Raw genomic sequence first — 12767 nt, 5'->3', positions numbered from 1 at the left:
CCCCCTTATGCAGTGTCCCTTATATAGTGCCCCCAGTAGCTGTCCCCCTAATGCAGTGCCCCCAGTAGTGGTACCCCCTTATGCAGTGCACTTTATATAGTGCCCCCTGCAGTGATCCCCCCTATCTAGCGCCCCTTATACAGTGCCCCCTGTGGTGGTCCTCCCTATTTAGTGCCCCCAGTAGTGGTCCCCCAGTGCAGTGCATACCGACCAACAAATGTCAATATGCTAACCCTATCGGGATGTTGGGGTCTGGATTCTGACCACCAGGATCCCAACTGCCGACATCCCATAACCAACTTGTGTATACACACTGGCCGACGGGCACACAATATATCTGCTGATTAATTGAACAGTCGATATGTCGGCCAGTGTGTACCCAGCTTTAGTGTTTATATGCAGATGCCAAAAGCTATATATATATATATATATATATATATATATATTCTCTACCGTTCAAAAGTTTGGGGTCACCCAGACAATTTCGTGTTTTACATGAAAACTGACTTTTATTTATCAAATTAGTTGCAAAATGAATAGAACATATAGTCAAGACATTGGCAAGGTTAGAAATAATGAATTTTATTTGAAATAATATTTTTGTCCTTCAAACTTTGCTTTCCTCAAAGAATGCTACTTTTGCAGCAATTACAGCATTGCAGACGTTTGGCCTTCTAGCTGTTAATTTGTTGAGGTAATCTGAAGAAATTTTACCCCACGCTTCCTGAAGCACCTCCCACAAGTTGGATTGGCTTGATGGGCACTTCTTGCGTACCATACGGTCAAGCTGCTCTCACAACAGCTCAATGGGGTTGAGATCTGGTGACTGCTCTGGCCACTCCATTACAGACAGATTACCAACTGCCTGCTTTATTCCTAAATAGTTCTTGCATAATTTGGAAGTGTGCTTTGGGTCATTGTCCTGTTGGAGGAGGAAATTGGCTGCAATCAAGCGCTGTCCACAGGGCATGGCATTGCAAGATGGAGTGATAGCCTTCCTCATTCAAAATCCCTTTTACCTTGTACAAATCTCCCACTTTACCAGCACCAAAGCAGCCCCAGACTATCACATTACCTCCACCATGCTTTCACAGATGGCGTCAGGCACTCTTAAAGCATCCAAACACCTCTAACTTCGATTCGTCTGTCCATAACACTTTTTTCCAATCTTCCTCTGTCCAATGTATGTGTTCTTTTGCCCATATTAATCTTTTCCTTTTATTGGCCAGTCTCAGATATGGCTTTTTCTTTGCCACTCTGCCTAGAAGGCCAGCATCCCGGAGTTGCCTCTTCACTGTAGACGTTGACACTGGCGTTTTGCGGGTACCATTTAATGAAGCTGCCAGTTGAGGACTTGTGAGGCATCTATTTCTCAAACTAGAGACTCTAATGTACTTGTCTTCTTACACAGTTGTGCACCGGGGCCTCCCACTTCTCTTTCTACTCTGGTTAGAGCCTGTTTGTGCTGTTCTCTGAAGGGAGTAGTACACACCGATGTAGGAAATGTTCAGTTTCTTGGCAACTTCTTGCATTGAATAGCCTTCATTTCTAAGAACAAGAATAGACTGTCGAGTTTCAATGAAAGTTCTCTTTTTCTGGCCATTTGCAGTGTATAATTGAACCCATAAATGTGATGCTCAAGAAACTCAACTAGCTCAAAGAAAGGCCAGTTTAATAGCTTCTCTAACAAGCAATCCCATTTTAAACTGTGCTAACATAATTGCACAAGGGTTTTCAAGGGTTTTCTAATTATCCATTCAAGGGTTTTCTAATCATCCTACTTGACTTGAAAAAACTGCAATTAAATGCACTGAAACGTTGCATTCATAAGCAGTTTTGTTTGTCGTTTTTCTGAATTCGTCCGGAATGCTTTCATATGGAGTGTATATGACAGCAGACATGTGATTCTGGGCTAACTGTGGAGGGCATCCGGCAAAGGTTACGATGTTTTCCTGTGAGTGGCGTATTGTGGACTATTTTTTTTAATTTATTTTGTAAACAAAAAAGTGTTAAACAAATCAAAATATGTTTTATATTTTAGATTCCTCAAAGTAGCCCCCTTTTGCTTGGATGACAGCTTTGCACACTCTTGGCATTCTCTCAATTATCTGCATGAGGTAGTCTCCTGGAATGGTTTTTCAACAGTCTTGAAGGAGTTCCCAGAGGTGCTGAGCACATGTTGGCTGCTTTTCCTTCACTCTGCGGTCCAACTCATCCCAAACTAGCTCAAATGGATTTAGGTAGGGTGATTGTGGAGGCCAGGTCATCTGATGCAGCACTCCATCACTTTCCTTCTTGGTCAAGTAGCCCTTATATAGCCTGGAGGTGTGTTTGGGGTCATTGTCTTGTTGAAATACAAATGATAGTCCCAGTAAGCGCAAACCAGATGGGATGGCATGGCGCTGCAGAATGCTGTGGTAGCCATGCTGGTTAAGTGTGCCTTGAATTTTGAATAAATCACCAACAGTGTCACCAGCAAAGCACCCCCACACCATCACACCTCCTCCTCCATGCTTCACAGTGGGAACCACACATGCAGAAACCATCCACTCACCTTCTCTGCATCTCACAAAGAAACTGCAGTTGGAACCAAAAAACTGAAATTTGGACTCATCAGACCAAAGTACAGATTTCCACTGGTCTAATGTCCATTCCTTGTGTTTCTTGACCCAAACAATTCTATTCTTCTTGTTGTTCATCCTCAGTAGTGGCTTCTTCGCAGCAATACGACCATGAAGGCTGATTCACGCAGTCTCCTCTGAACAGTTGATGTTGAGATTTGTCTGCTACTTGAACTCTGTGAAGACTTTATGTGGTCTCTAATCTGAGGTGCTGTTAAATAGCAGATTCTGAGGCTGGTAACTCTAATGACCTTATCATCTGCAGCAGAGGTTACTCTTGGTCTTACTTTCCTGGGGCGGTCCTCATGAATGAGAGCCAGTTTCATCATAGTGTTTGATGGTTTTTGCAACTGCACTTGAGGATACATTCGAAGTTCTTGAAATTTTCCGTATCGACTGACCTTCATGTCTTAAAGTAATGATGGACTGTCGTTTCTCTTTACTGAGTTGAGTGGTTGGTGCCATAATATGGATTACAACAGTAGTCAAATAGTGGTGTTCACTGTGTACTAACCCTACTGACCAGGGCACTGCAGCACAGCCCAGAAGTCAGAATGGTCCCAGCGATTCCCACTCCAGCCTGGCTGACCAGAGACCACCAAACAAGAGTGAGTCTCATGGTAAGTTAGCTTAGGCTGAGAAGGGGGGCAGCGCTAGGGCACTTACTAGGCAGAGAAGAGTGCAGGCTATATATATGGGATGTAGTCGGCATCCCAGTGTGTGGGATGCAGACAGTCTGAATACCGGTGCCAAAATCCTGACAGGTCGGGTTCCCAGCACCAGTATCCTGACCACCGGCATCCCAAAGGTGAGTATTGGGCTGTTACGGAGAGATTAGGGTTAGGTAGCAGGGTTAGGGTGTGGCAGGGAGGGTTAGGATTAGGGTGCGAAGAGGGGAAGGTTAGGTTTTGTCACTAGAGGGGAGGTTAGGTTTAGGCACTGGGGAGGGGTCATTAGGTTTAGGGTGCGGGGAGGGGGAGGTTAGGCTTAGGCACTAGTGGGGTAGGTTAGGGTTAGGCACTGGGGAGGGAGGGTTAGGGTAGGGGTTAGGGGGAAACTTATCGTTAGCTCTTATGGGTGTCCGGATTCTGGCTGTCGGGATTTCATACCCAACCCATATATATATATATATATATATAATGGATGTGTATGTGTATATATGTATATACTAGGGATGTGCAGGCTCGGTTCTACTCGGTTCCGTTCGGTTCTTTTTACCGGATCTTATTGGGTTTCAGCTGTCACGAGTTTTGGATAGCCAATAAGGTTCGGTAAAAAGAACCGAACGGAACCGAGTAGAACCGAGCCTGCACATCCCTAGTATATACAGTAGACATCAAAACTATGAAAGAACACATAGAATTATGTTGTAAACAACAAAGTGTTAAATAAATCAAAATATGTTTTATATTTTAGATTCCTCAAAGTAGCCACCTTTTGCTTTGATGACAGCTTTGCACACTCTTGGCATTCTCTCAATCAGCTTCATGAGGTAGTCTCCTGGAATGGTTTTGAATTAACAGGTGTAACTTGTCAAGAGTCAATCTGTGGTTTACTTGCCTTCTTAATGTGTTTGAGACCATCAGTTGTGTTGTGTGGTGGATGGGCGCTTGACAACGGGCGACAAATACGGAGGCGGAGCCATGAAATGTCACATTGCTCCGCAAAGGACCATGGGAGGAGTTGCCATGGCTGGGCATGTTCAGAATGCCTTCCTGCGGCCAGGTCATCTTCCTTATCACCTGTAGCCAGGATGAGCTTTTGTGAACAAGCTCATTCAGACCTGTCTCTGGCTGTCACCTGTCAGTCTGACTACTGTGCTGCATCTGTGAAATACAACATGTTGGATTTCCCTGAAATGCCAATCCCGATTGAAATATTATTCAGATTGGCAAATCTTAACAAGAAGAATTTCCCCAATTCCCCGATGGATTGGTGATCATCGATGGCCGCCAATGGGCATTTCTGACCAGCAGATCAGCGTTTCCAGTCAGAACGGGGAATAGGGAAAATGGCTGTCTAATGTATAGGGCTGTTTAGCCTTATCTACAGTATCTACTACCTAATATTTATCTAGGAAAATGACAAAACCCATAATGAGGCATGAGGCTCTGCAGGTGCGAGACACGTGGGGGTAAATTTATTAAGAATCATGTCTGGTCTGAGATTGCCCAAGTTTAAACACGCACACCTTCGCAGGAACATGGGTGACCTTTGACAGCTAAAACACTCAAAATATACCAAGATTCATGTTTTGCTGAATTGTATTTTTCGATAGTGTATGTGATCGTGTTTCATACCCATGTTCCCTGTAGCCCAACACTCCGGAACATGGTTCTAAAAATATGGGGAAAAAATGGAGTGGGGTTCCCCATATTTTTAAAACTAGCACCGGGTTCAAACTAATCGGCATGTTATGCCACAACCGGGGACCCTTTCACCGGGTCCTCTGGCCAAAGCATTAACACCCCAAACTAGTCAGGCCAGGCTGGGGATCCCAGGGTAGGTATATCTTCACCGACCCCACTTCTGCCGGGAATCTGCTCTTTGATCTTTACTCGGTAGGCCGCAGCCTATTTAATCCTTTTTACAATGGCTGCTGCCCTCCAAGACATCCAGCGTTATCTTTTTCTGCCTTCTGTCTTCAGGCACTCTTCACTGTCTGGCCAATGGACTACACTTGCACACCATCGCGCTGGCCCATATGAGTTAGTGCTGAGGGGAGTGGTGATATGCAGAGAGCTGTGATTGGCTCACCACAGCTATCCCTGGTAGGCCACTGGTGCACAAACTGAGATTGGCTTACAGCTGGCACCAAATTTGAAATATTGTGCTGTGATTGGCAGTGCCTGAATCCTTACAGATTCAGGCCCGTTGCAATTGCATAGTTGGGGCAGCAGTGGAAATCCACTGCCATTGTACCTCCACAGCCGCTGCTGAACTCTTCTGTTGTGGGGGAAGAGCACTGAATCCTACAAGATCCAGGTCCACTACCCTGCCTTCTTTTTGCCACTGTCTCCCTCTGGATCACAGTCTGCCACAATGCCCGAAGCCTCCTCCAAGTCCCTACACCCCAACCCCCAGGTGTGGAGGGTGAGGGTGCACAGTAGCAGGGCCAGTGACCGCATAGTACACTGATGCTGCTACAAGTATATGCTATTTATATAATTTTGTAATTAATTCAGTTTCATGTTTTTTTGTTTGTTAGTTGGCAAATATCTTCCACAGGTCTCAAGGTAAAGTTGCCAAATCTTACATAGCTATTTAGTATCGAAAAAGTAAGCTATTACCACACAGCGACAATATGACAAAGCCACAGAGTGACATATCTTTTATATATAAAATTCATTGGTTTGTTTGTTTATTTGTTTGCCAGTTTGGTTATACATTTGGACACTCCTGCACCGATTGGGATGAGACCAACGCGAAGTGGTCAGTTGTATCCTCACTAGGACAGAACTTTGACCATGGGAACGTGTTCTGGGCCTAACACTTAATGGATTTGGATGAAAACTTTACAGTGGGGTGCAATTGGTCTGGGATAACTAATGGAGTGGTTGGGGTTCCGGTCGGACCTCACGGAGAAGTGCTCCGGGCAGAGCTTTGACCCAGAGAGCCTGTTCTGGGCCTTCCACTGGATGGATTGGACGACATCACGTAATAAAACTTAATAACTTGAAGATTTAAACCTGGGCAACGCCAGGTACTTCAGATAGTATTTATTAAAAGCAAATACACTAAAATCAAGGGGAACATTGTTCTCTATGGTAATCAACAAAGTTGCCATTGAACATCTTTAAATTAGCTATTACTTCCTGGCATAGAGCATTTCGGAAAGTATAGTTTATTGAGAATAGTAATTTAGCTTAGTACTGTTAGTCCATATATTGGCACCCGAATAATAAACTAAACCTTGCAATGCAACATTTATTTAAGTGAATTAAGAACTGAAAGCCTTGCACTAACATGATGTTGAGATTTCTGACCAACTGCAAGATAACCCACTTCTATGGTCCACACGCAAACTGTGGCATATCTTAAAACACAAGCATAAATTAAATTCCCGTAAATCACTATTTTCACCTTTTCTGGGTAATCCAGAATCTCAACATGGCATAGCATCATTCCCATTTACCAAATTACAGAGGGAAGGCTTGAGAACAGTTGATACCTTATTAGATAGATATGCTAAACGATCCCTAACTTATTCTCAAGCAATAGAGAAGTTCTCTACCTTCTGCTCTTACCGATTGGCATACATGTAAGCTAAATATTATGTTATGCAACCACCAAATGGTTTTCCAATATTGATTGATATAACCCTCTGGATGGGATGCTCCTATTTCCCCCGCCTCTTAGTCATGCAATCTCTATTCACTGTTCCTTTTTGAGGATGCAAATTGATCACCCTCGAGTAAGCACTGGCATGAGCCGGTAGACACTAGATATTCCATCTTTATCCTGTGATACTTTAACGAGTATGCCCACCTACTCTAGGAAGCTGCTCCTGGCGACTCAATACCAAGAGATGATTTTAAATATATTTCACAAGGCATATTTTTCTCCTCACAGACAGTTCAATTCGACATTGCAATCATGTCCATGTTGCGATTCCCCATTGATCCATATAATTATTTTTGGAAATGCCCCCTCCTTAGAATTTTTTGGCTGCAAGTTCCTAAATTCGATCATTTGATGAATTATCTTCCTCTTACTAATGAGTGGGCATTATTTGGAATATTACCAGGAGACCAGAGGGTGACAAAGTGTTGTAAAAAATTAATATTGATAATCAGTGCACTGGCCAGCAAACAATTTAGCAAACTTGGATAAGTTTTAAACCTCCTACATTAAAGTTGTTTCAGGAGATATACATGTGTTTTTAATTTGGATTGGCTAGAAACCACTCTGGAAAAAGAAACCCATGTTTCCACATTTTTTGAGACCTGGGAGATCTATATCTCCACCTTGCCAAGTGATTTTTTAAAAGCACATCCATGCGTCACTTAAAATACACAATAGTATAACCTCCAAGTATTATCTAATGACCCTCCGATCATCTTGGTTTCTTAAAAGAATCTATCGGAATCCTTTCCTCTAACAACTATTTTGATTGTCTATAATTTTATTGATGTTTTGCTGGGTTCTCGGTCGTGCCCATTGACTACTACCCCCGTTTTTTGTAGCTTGGTCACATATGTGAATAACACACCCGACGGTCTTCTTGGCAGAGGTGCCTGGCCGGCTTCACTACAAGGAAATAGGAGACAGTTTAGGAGCGCACTCCTCTCCAACACACCTGCCTCGCTTAGGGCTGTCTCCGGTTATATAAAACATATTTCACCTCAGTCTGACAGACATTTTATCTGCCAGTGTTTGCTCAGCATATGTTAGAACTAGGCTGTATGTTACCTAGTTACCAGGAAACAAGGCAATTACTCTACTGCTTTTCACTTGTGAGCTGAAGCTTTAGGGTTCCTCCAGTTTAAAAGACAGATTCAGAGATTTACATAAATCTGATATTTACCTACATTTCTGATGTTTAATGATCTGCACATGCACAGGAGCCGCACTGCGATTGGGCAGATTTGGTTCTGCGATGTCGGTCTCAGTGCCCCAAAAGCCGCAGCATAACTGACATTCTGCTGGCATTTGGGGACAATGACAGGGAGAGTTCCCGAAAACAGGGGCATGTTGGCCCCCTTTGCTGGGCACGCCAAAGCCAGTGGACGAAGCTTCACTGGCCTGGCAGCGTGATATTCCCGGACATTCTGAGTAACATGAGGGTTGATCTGATGCTGCATCTTTGGATGCAGCAGCGAATCGGAGAAGCTGGCAGCAGGTGTCTTTTTACTTAAGACGCCTCCTGAGGCTTTTGTATAGTTTTTCACAGCTGCTGTGTACAAAGACGCAGAGGCAGCTAAATTAATCGAAATCTCTGAATCAGGCCCTGAGTTCACTGTCAGTGATAAATTAAACTGATGCGATTTTACCCTGCTCTCAGATAAGTCTGTCTTGTCTTATTGTGTTTTGTCTTAGGCTTGCCATTGGATTTTGCTTGTTGCTGTGACCTTTTGTTATTGTCTCTTCTCACATCTCTTTTAAGTTTACTGTTTATTGTTTAACATCTACTGTATCTAGCCACCTTATTATATCTGTTATAGATTCCCTGGTGCTGTGCATATGGCTATTTATCTGCATTCTGGGTGGCATGTAATGCATACACATCTGCATACACTATGATCAGTATGCATATGCCATTCTATGGAAGTATTCTGAGCCAGACGAAGCTTTGTGTCTAAAATGACCCAGTAGTTCCATCTCCAGAGTAGTCATCACTCTCATTGGCATTTACATGTAGCCTATGCTGAGTGCAGTAGATATGGCATACACACAGCATACGCACAAATAATGGTGAGTACATCTTGCAACATGCCCACAATCTTCCGTGCATGAGCCAAGTTGCTACCTTAACAAAATGGCAATTTCCCATACAGCAAGAAAGGTTCCACATTTATCCAACTCAGAATTGCTCTTTCAAATACAAATATGCTTATGCATGTGGGTGCAAACATTTGCTCGACTCATCGGCATTTAGAGCTATGTGCAACTCAGGGGCGTTTCTAGAGAGGAGGGGGCCCGTGTGCAGTCTCCGACATGGGCCCCCTCCTCTCTGTCCGGTGACCGGCAGTGCACTGGGCTGTGCGCGGCCAGCGCCGAAGTTATAGACTCTGGGCACTAGAGTGTGCCATGGGTGCAGGGTGTACCCTGCACCCATTATAGATACGCCATTGGTGCAACTCTGAACCTTGCCCTCTGTGCATTTCCTTACTGGGAAATTATGTCTCAATATTTTTTGTTATACCTTGTCTTGTTATACCATACCTTGTGGTAACAGGATAAGCTTTCACTGCCCTTTCTGAAGTCTGGGATTATCTGAGTACAGGTAAGCTTGTCATGCTTTATGGGAAAAGCCACTGCTATTAGTCCTGGTTTGGAAAGCTTATCCCATATGAAAATACTGGGCCTGATTCAGAGCCGGTCGCTATTTGCGCTCGCTCGTCCAGAAAATAGGGGTGGCTATTCAAATGAACCGTTCGCTGTTTGCGGTCTGTTCACGCCTCTAGGTCTGAACGAGCGAACAAAACTTGCGGTCGTTTTTTGGGAAACTACGCCCCCTGTCCGCTCGCATCCTACGTCATGTCCGCTATTTATTAGATTAATCGAGTACATCGAACAGGGTATGAGCTGCTCGCTATTCTTGTGGTTGGTTTTTGCTACCACAATTTTGCGAGCAGTTCTGGCTATAAAATAACCCAGTGACGTGGTCAATGACGCTGCTGTTTTAAATATGCACACCCATAAAACGCCCGTTTTGACCTTTAAGCACGCCTGCGATCGGATCTCCACTCCCCGTTTTCAAGCACCTTCCCCTGTTACCACCCACATACACCTCATGCTGTCACTCAAATTAGCAGGCATTCGCTATTTTGCGAGCACATGAATTTCGGCCGCACTGACTGGTTCGCGAATGCGTATAATGATCCGTACGCATGCGCAGTTGGGCAAACATCGCTCGGAGCGAACGAGCTGCCACTTACGAGTGGCTCTAAATCAGGCCCACTGTTCTATCATTCATCTTTTCTTTAAAGTTACACTATGGTTTGTGATCTTTCTTCTCTTCTCATTTTCATGTTCAGCTATAAGTGCGAGAAGCCGGCACAGAGTACAGAAAGTGAAGAATATGAATAAGAGGAAATATAAAAAGACTTATGGTATTACACATTATACATTTTATTCTCCTTTTTCACATGATTAACTGATGGATTATTAATAGTTCCATTTGTGCTTTTTTCCAGCTTCTTCCATGTATATTGTGCGACATAGTCATGGTCTACAGTTTTGAATGCATCAATATGAGTATTCTTTCTTCTTCAAGGACCATTTAGCGGTATTTCTTCAACCTTCCAAAATTGGGTTATTAAATTTTCAACAGCATTATACCGTTCTCTGCCTGTTTTTTTCCTTCTCACTAAATAGATAAGTAGACACTTTTCTGATATCCCTTTGTTATTTGGGTTACCAGATTGTTATCTGTCAAACTTTTGGTAAATATCAGCGTGGGCCAGCTGAAGCCCCTGATTTCCTGGTTAACATCTGTCCAGGACGCACTGTCAGCCAAGTATAGATTTTGTTAGATGTCACTTCATGAAGCTGGCAATAACTTATATTAGCGATAAATGCAGACCCCTGTGTTTTTTTAGTTCTAAATAAACATAGTGTTTGGGTTTCTTTAAAAATTTATAAAATCATATTATTTCAGCCTATTTCCAGTCATTTTTGACCACCTCACAGCTCACAATATTGTTTTCATCAATACTGACCAAAGGTTACAGCTAAGTGACGGAGAAATAGCACAAACAAATGGCAGTTTAAAAAGAATATAGTACATCTATGAAATATAATGGCAACATGATTATTATTATTATTATCATTTATTTATATGGTGCCACAAATGTTCCGCAGCGCCTTACAAAGTACATAAACAAGTTGTAGACAAGTGACTTACAGAACAATACAATACAATACAGGACCAGGACATGGATAATATATATTGCTACATTAGCGACCATAACACACAGATAAGCAACAGAGCATAAGCAACCAAGTGTTAGGTGCCCTAGTGGTGAGTAAGAAGTAGATGAAACTAAAGTAGGGAGAAGCACAAGAGGGTAGAGGGCCCTGCTCGTAAGAGCTTACATTCTAAAAATGATGAGTTTAATGAGCTATATGACCCTATAGAATGTATTGATTAATCAAAACATTGTTTACTATAAGGAAAAGTAAAGACACCCACACACGGTACGATATTTTAAACAATATTGCCATTTTTGATGGATTGGAACGACAAATTGTTTAAAAAGTGCTGTGTGTAGGCATAACAATGCTGATGCGTGCTCCCGCTGTCGTTGATCGTGGTTGGTGATTTCTTCAACATGCTGAAAGATCACGACCTGTCTTTCAGCAATTTGCCACACATCGTTCCATGTGTACGCACGATGAACAATGTCATGGACGACACAGATGCACACACAGATCAGTGTGATCCGTGCAGCAAGCACCTGTGATAAAAAACACAGAATCAGTGAGATCAGTCCGTGCATCTGTGTTAAAAAAAATTAATAAAAGTGTAAAAGGCGTGCCTCCCCCTCCAAAGCTCAACCAGCACCGGGCTTTTCACAGCTGGTTGTGCTAAGTACAGGGGACAAATGATGTAGGGGTCCCCTGTATTTAGCACAACCAGCACTGGGCTCTGAGCCACTCCTGGTTTTAGAAATACAGGGGACAAAAAGCGTAGGGGTTTCCTGCATTATCCATAACCAGTAGCAAACATTTTCTAGCAGGGGAGTAATGCCACAGCCAGGGGAACCCTTTCACCAGGTCACCCAGCCAAAGCATTACCCCTGAATGCTAGTCAGCCCAGGCAGGGGATCCTTGGGAAGCTGGGGACCCTCCTAATAAAGGGGTCACCCTCTCCAGGGCACCTCAGGCCTGGGCTGATAACACAGGGCTATCCACGGCACCCCTAGAGCGATAGGTGCTGGGTTCATTTGTGTAAATGTGGTGTAAAAATAGATAATAAAATATTGTCTTTTGCAGGTGAACTACAGGTCCCATCAAGCCTCCCCCGCATGCTGGTACTTGGAGAACTACAGGTCCCAGCATGCGGGTCATTATAGGCCTGCTGGTACCTGTAGTTCCACTGCAAAATAAATATTAGAACAAACACGATACACACATGCCGTGAAGTACAAGTTTATTAACACATACATGCACACTCACTATCTCACATACTCACCTAGTATCCCTGTAGCCATTCACATCCACTTCTCCAAGTAGATAATCTACGAGTACTTGTAAAAGAAATTCCATACTCACCTCCTCCTATGCGTGGATCATATCATCTTCTTTGCATGTAGGCATCCATGGGCAAGGCAAAACAAAAAAGGGAAAACAACCGGACCAGCGAGCATTAGTACCCTCCTCTAAGAACAGTACTACCCGAATGACGGCTCAGCCGAGGGATGTCGCTATAGAAATCCCGGTGCTGAGATTTCATTGGCTTCCAGAGGCGAGCCTTCCGCC

The 12767-nt window shown here is 43.5% G+C and overlaps 1 protein-coding gene across 1 annotated transcript in view; it reads left to right on the top strand.

The window, feature by feature from the left end:
- LOC148541985 (beta-microseminoprotein A1-like) overlaps positions 1–10526 on the top strand; it is a 40163-nt gene extending 29637 nt beyond the window's left edge. Inside the window, exons 4-5 of the mRNA XM_088476727.1 lie at positions 10322–10396; positions 10481–10526. Of these exons, the coding sequence (XP_088332853.1) occupies positions 10322–10373 (52 nt within the window). The 3' untranslated portion in view covers positions 10374–10396; positions 10481–10526. The remainder of the gene's footprint in view (positions 1–10321; positions 10397–10480) is intronic.
- The last annotated feature ends 2241 nt before the right edge of the window (positions 10527–12767 follow it).

This window comes from Taudactylus pleione, unplaced genomic scaffold (genome assembly GCF_031769625.1).
Source record: "Taudactylus pleione unplaced genomic scaffold, aTauple2 ptg000016l, whole genome shotgun sequence".
Taxonomy (NCBI): Eukaryota; Metazoa; Chordata; class Amphibia; order Anura; family Myobatrachidae; genus Taudactylus; species Taudactylus pleione.
Note: the sequence above shows the minus strand (reverse complement) of the source record. Positions and strands in the feature narration are given on the sequence as shown.